Source organism: Salvelinus namaycush, unplaced genomic scaffold (assembly GCF_016432855.1).
Source record: "Salvelinus namaycush isolate Seneca unplaced genomic scaffold, SaNama_1.0 Scaffold896, whole genome shotgun sequence".
NCBI classification, from domain to species: domain Eukaryota; kingdom Metazoa; phylum Chordata; class Actinopteri; order Salmoniformes; family Salmonidae; genus Salvelinus; species Salvelinus namaycush.
In genome coordinates this window covers 94,736-100,144 of record NW_024061637.1, presented here as the reverse complement: position 1 = coordinate 100,144, position 5,409 = coordinate 94,736, and the positions used below count along the sequence as shown (strand labels likewise).

The 5,409-nt window shown below is 46.1% G+C and overlaps 1 protein-coding gene across 1 annotated transcript; it reads left to right on the top strand.

The window, feature by feature from the left end:
- Positions 1–431: 431 nt before the first annotated feature.
- LOC120043306 lies at positions 432–5,158 on the top strand. The gene is made up of 3 exons (XM_038987927.1): positions 432–3,881; positions 4,026–4,101; positions 4,222–5,158. Exons 1-3 carry the CDS (start codon positions 432–434, stop codon positions 4,326–4,328), a joined length of 3,633 nt encoding a protein of 1,210 aa, XP_038843855.1. The 3' UTR covers positions 4,329–5,158.
- The last annotated feature ends 251 nt before the right edge of the window (positions 5,159–5,409 follow it).

The following is a 5,409-nucleotide window of genomic DNA, read 5'->3' as shown; positions in this document are numbered from 1 at the left end:
CGTGCTCTATCAAGCTTTTAGACAGTAGGAGTGACATTCCTTGCTCCCTGGCTGTGAGCTCTATTTCAACTGTTCCTGGACATGACTCTAGCAGCAGCCCTGTGCGGGAGAATCAATTTGCTACTGAGGTCTCGTCGATCTGCCTCAGCCAAGATAGAAATGGCCAAGGAGGGAGTGTGACACCTCCAGCCCCTTTGGATTTTTCCCTCCCCTCCATTATTGAGCGGGCTGGCGAGCTTGTATGTTCCGTCATCTCCAAGTCTTTAGCAGTTGTGGAGGCGCGGTCAAGTGTGAATGGTGAGGAGGGCTCTCCATCTCCCACCACAGTCTCCCATTCTCCTACAAGGGTGTTTGTCAGCCACTTAAGGAGTAGCCCACTAGGTGAGGACCTTGTAGATTCAACACTTGCGGATGTTATCTCTGTCCTGAAAATGGAGGGAATTCTTTCCTCCTCTCCGACTTTGGAGGAGGAGCTGCTTGATCTCTCCTCCAGTTGTTCTTCATCATCCAGCGAAACACTGCAATGTGTGTCTGTTGGCCCTCTTGGCAGTGGGTCGGAGACGTCCTTCAAACTTCTTGGGGGTCGTACTCTGAGTATCGCCACCCCAACGGCCCATGTTATCACAGAGGACTTAGAAGTCTACAGTGATGAGATCATTGACGAAATCCTTATTATAATGAGGACCCAAAAAGATGATGACAGTGGAAGTGACGTCTCTCGTGCATCAACACCATGCAGCACACCAGCACCACAGAGCCAGTCCTCTTCTGCACTGAGGGGAGTGCTTCCCCATGACCGGAGGATACTCAGCACAACACTGCTTGGAATCCAGAACACACTAGACAGTGAGAACCTCTCAGGAGAGTGCTCCATCTCACCACAGGACAATGCCAGAGTCCTGGAGATGATAAAGTTGCTGCAGAGGCGCCTTGATGGGACACCCTCAGAGTCCTCCATCCATATCACAGATGTGGCTTCACCCTTGGGCTTTCCTCTCCCTGTATCTCTCAATGCTGTTCAGTCGTGTGTATTTGCCACTGACAAAGACCTGAAGGCAGAAAGAGCGAAGGGAGTCTTTGAAAGCCTGAGATCCCAGTTTATGAGCTACTCCATCAAGCCTGTGAGTAACATCATTACCAGGGCAACAACAAAGATGGCTGCCTCCAATCAGGTTAGTTTAGAGACACTCCAGGCAGCATCAGCAAAATCATCTGCTGTGGCTCAGAACCTTATTAGTTCGGTTTTATTTCAAGTTGCCAAGGTGTCCTGCTCTGATGACTTAGAGGGTCTGGGTGATCATCTCAGATGCCCCTCAACTTTGACCAGAGTTCTGACACCTTTGACCTCAGAGAAAGCTACACTGACACCTGCTGTTCTGAAGATCAGAAGGGAGATGTGTAAGGAAGTGGCCACCGAACTCCAGAGTTTCTTGATCAAGGAATCCCTTACTGGCACCCAGACACCATCCAATGGACATGCTTGCACTTCTGGTTCTGCCCCAAGGGAAGCTGTGCGGGACATCCTGAGGAAAACCAAAGAGGAGGCTTCCAACAAAAGCCTGAATAATATTTTCTCTGTTAATTTGGATGAGCGGCTCACAGACTCCATTGCAGATGCCTTATATCCAAAGCTGCATGACACATTGGAGTCCAAGAGAGAGCTGCAGGCTTCTTATTACAGCTCCCAGATCAGCTGCAGCCTCAGCCCCTTCAAAGTTGAGAGCAGTCTAGAGCTCCAGGAGTTCACTGACCCACTATCTGAGTCAGTATTGTGTCTCCTGGATAGGACATTTGGAGATAAAGCTCAGAACTTAAAGACAGGCGGGGGTGTTTTACAATATGTCACAGACCCAACCTATAAGAAGCTTTTGATTGGACCCCACACCAACGACGTGAATGTGGTTGTGCACACGATTGCAGTGGAGGAGTTGCCTGTTGAGGGTTGTATTGCGCAAAGTGAGGCCATTCATGGCCTTCACAAGAAGCAAGAGTTACCTTCCAGCACCAGTGGCAGAGGGAATGAGACTCAGAGCCCTACTAATTGCCTACTGGAGGGTGTAGTGGGCAAACTGGTACGGAAGATGCTATTTCAGGGCCTTGACATCCCTGAGGTACCCATGAACGACAGCCGCTCTGAGAGCTTTAAGCTACAGTATGAACTGGTTGCGAAGCTTTGTCCTCTGATGGTAAGGACAATCATGGCTACAACCATAGCCAATCAACCACCTACTATTCAAGAAGCAGTGATGTCTTCCGAGAACATCCGTGTGAAAGAGCTGTGTGAGGCAGGTATCAAACCTCTCAAAGAGAACCATGTACCCGATGACTCTGAGACAAACATCATGGTCAGAAGGGCTTTGAGTGAAATTGAATCCTGTATGATTGAGAACTCCGACAAGGACTCTCCCAGTCTACATTCCACACCAGAGGTGGTTGTAGACCTGATCACCAAGCTGCTTCATGGGTATGAGCTTGACTCAGAGGACTTTGCATCACCTGTGTCATCCCCAACCACCACTCTCTCTGATGTGGCAATGGACATGGTGGTTTCTGTCCTTCGGGACATGTCCGATTCCCCAGACGTTATCTCAGCATTGGAAATGACCAAGGATCTCAAGACGCCGTACTCCCGCCCCTCAAGTGCAAGGATTGTAAGTGCCCTCTGCAGAGAGCTGGAGGAGCACATGGGCTCTCCTGATGCTCTGAGGCGAGCTTTGAGCCGCGGCAGCGGGGAGATGACAACAGCCATTGCGAGTGCAGTCACCAGGGAAGTCAACCGTCTGGGTTCAATCGTACCCAAAGTCTCTGTCCGGCCGCTCTCCTCAGACATCTGCCTAAGGACAGACCAGGACAAGGTCATGGTTAAGAGCCGATGTGGCTCGGCTGAGGTGAAGGCATCCCAACCGGTGTATATTATTGTTCACGTAGAGGCGGTGATGGATATCATTGTCCGGCTGCGGTCTCTGATTGTTCCTCGGACCCAGGATAAACTGGCCAGTTGGACCCTAGTTGAGGATGTGACCAACAAGCTGTCCAGTGCTCTGTGGGTGAGGGTGACTAACAGGTGGAGGGAAGCAAATGTCTGCCTGAAGGCAACAGACATCTTTCAGCTGGTGCTGTCTGTGCATAGAAAGTTGATGCAACGCTATGGCACAGAGGAAGCCCTACAGAAGATACTGTGCCACAAGGCACCCAAGCTGCACAAGGACATTGTCTGTCTTGTCACGAACGCAATTATGGATGCACCATCCAAACTTCAAGGCACCAAAACTCTGGAATCTACACTCAACTTGAAAGAATTGACAGCCTTGTTTAATGAAATGACAACCCGTCAATCTTTGAATAAGAAAGCTGAGCAGAGCAGCATCAAGACTGAGATTGAACAGCCGGAGTGGTCCACTGTGGAACAAGTGACATCCGGTTCCAGCAGCTTCATTAGGGAGCTTATATTAGAAGAAGTCCTGATGAAGCTTGTCAAGAAGATATGCCGTATGCCAAAAAGGACCAACAAACATCAGCGCATCCAGATCAGTGATCTGGTGACTGAGCTGATCCGATTGTTCGATGATGAGGTGGCCAAATATCTGATTGAGGAAATGGGAAGCCAGCGAAAAAGTTTCAATTCTAAGATGACATCGAAGCTGGCAGATGCCATCTACACTGACCTTGGGAAGGTCAAGCGTTTGAAACGCTCCTTGAAAATTGACGATTTATTTGAGGATCAGGAGATGCTTTCCATTGTCTCTGTCATTGTTTCCCACAAGCTACTGGCCATCTTGAAACCCTCAGTGCCCAGCGAGACCTCAGACCTTGAAGACTCATGCAGTGATGATGTGGAGGATGTGGAATCTGAGGGGGTGCATTATGCCACCGGCAGAAAGGTAAGACAAGCTCAGATTACTCTTGAATGGTCATTGGTTGTGCTTTTTGATATCGGCACCAGTAAATATAGTTGTATAATTATAGGAATATGTAAAGGAAGTGAAATTGATGTTTAATTGTGCATCTTTGAATTCTGATCACAGTCCAAGATGAGCATTGTCCTTAAAGACACTACAGACCAGCCAGAGATGTACATTGCTGTGGATTCTCCACCTATGAGTGAGTATTCCTGAGGGGAAATGTTCTTATGGGACAATTATATATAAAGAAGTAATAAATTATTGTTTTATCAGATAATTATCCATCTGAAATTCTTACATATTTTCATCTTCTTGCCAGTTAAATTATCCAAGATGAGGAAAGGCATCCGGGGCTTCTTCTGGGGAGTCCAGAAGGCCTGGAAACGCTTGGTCACCTGCAAGTCCTCTGGGTCCTCTGATGGGTAGCCTGGATGACGTGCAGCCCATGTCAGTTGCTTTTGCCAGGCTACATCTGAGGAGGACACCACAACTGGCCTCAATACAACATTTTTATTTTTGTTGTTCATTTCTGTTTTCATTTTGAGTCCCCTAATGCTGCTATGTTTGAACCAGGCTGTCAGTGGACTAGCTTACCATTAGTTTATACTCCTTAAGGAAGATCCACTATAGGCTACTCAACACCAAAAATCCATCTGGGTCTTTTGATCCCTTATTAGCTCCCACTCCTGTAACTAGGAATGTGAGCTTCTAAATGTCATTCAGACATCTACAGCTTCTCCTGTGATTAGGAAGATAAGATAAGAAGCCCAACCAATTGACTAGATGTGCTGTACATCTGATGCCCTCTCCCTATTGTAATCATTGATCTACGTCCATTGCAGCCTCTAAATTTGATGTAGATATTTAGCCTAAATTAAAAAATGACAAGGAGGGTAGGCCGACAGCAGCTTCTACTCTTACGATTAGGAAAGTGGTGCTAAACTTTTTGGGCTTTGAGGAACTATGTATTTTATTTTTCAATCACTTACATACTTTTTAATGGTTGTTTTAATAAACCATTTGTATTGCAGATTTTGATTAATATTGTATCTTTTATAATTTTTCATTTTAATTTAGGTATTCATTTGATGACATGGGACTAAAGCGTAGTTTATACCCTACATACGTACACAAGAAATAACTTCAAGCAGCTACACAAAAAACACTACACAAGAACGCAGGATCAGCATTTTGTGGAGCGTTCTTGTGTTGCACACGAAGGGTATGAACTAGGCTTAGTCATTTTATGACTTCTATAAGGGTATATAATGGTATCCATAGTGCAGTATTAAGATATTCATTATGGAGCTTTATATTATAGTAGACATAATGTAAATGAATAAAAGTGAATTGATGTATGTCAACTTGATGGTGATATTTGTTTGCTCAACAAAAGCTATATTGGTGTTAGACGGTCTGAAGTTGCCTGACATTCACGTATTTATTTAATTGGCACGGCCCTGAAAGAGGTAGAAAAGACCTCAAGATGGTGACAAATATCTTCTAT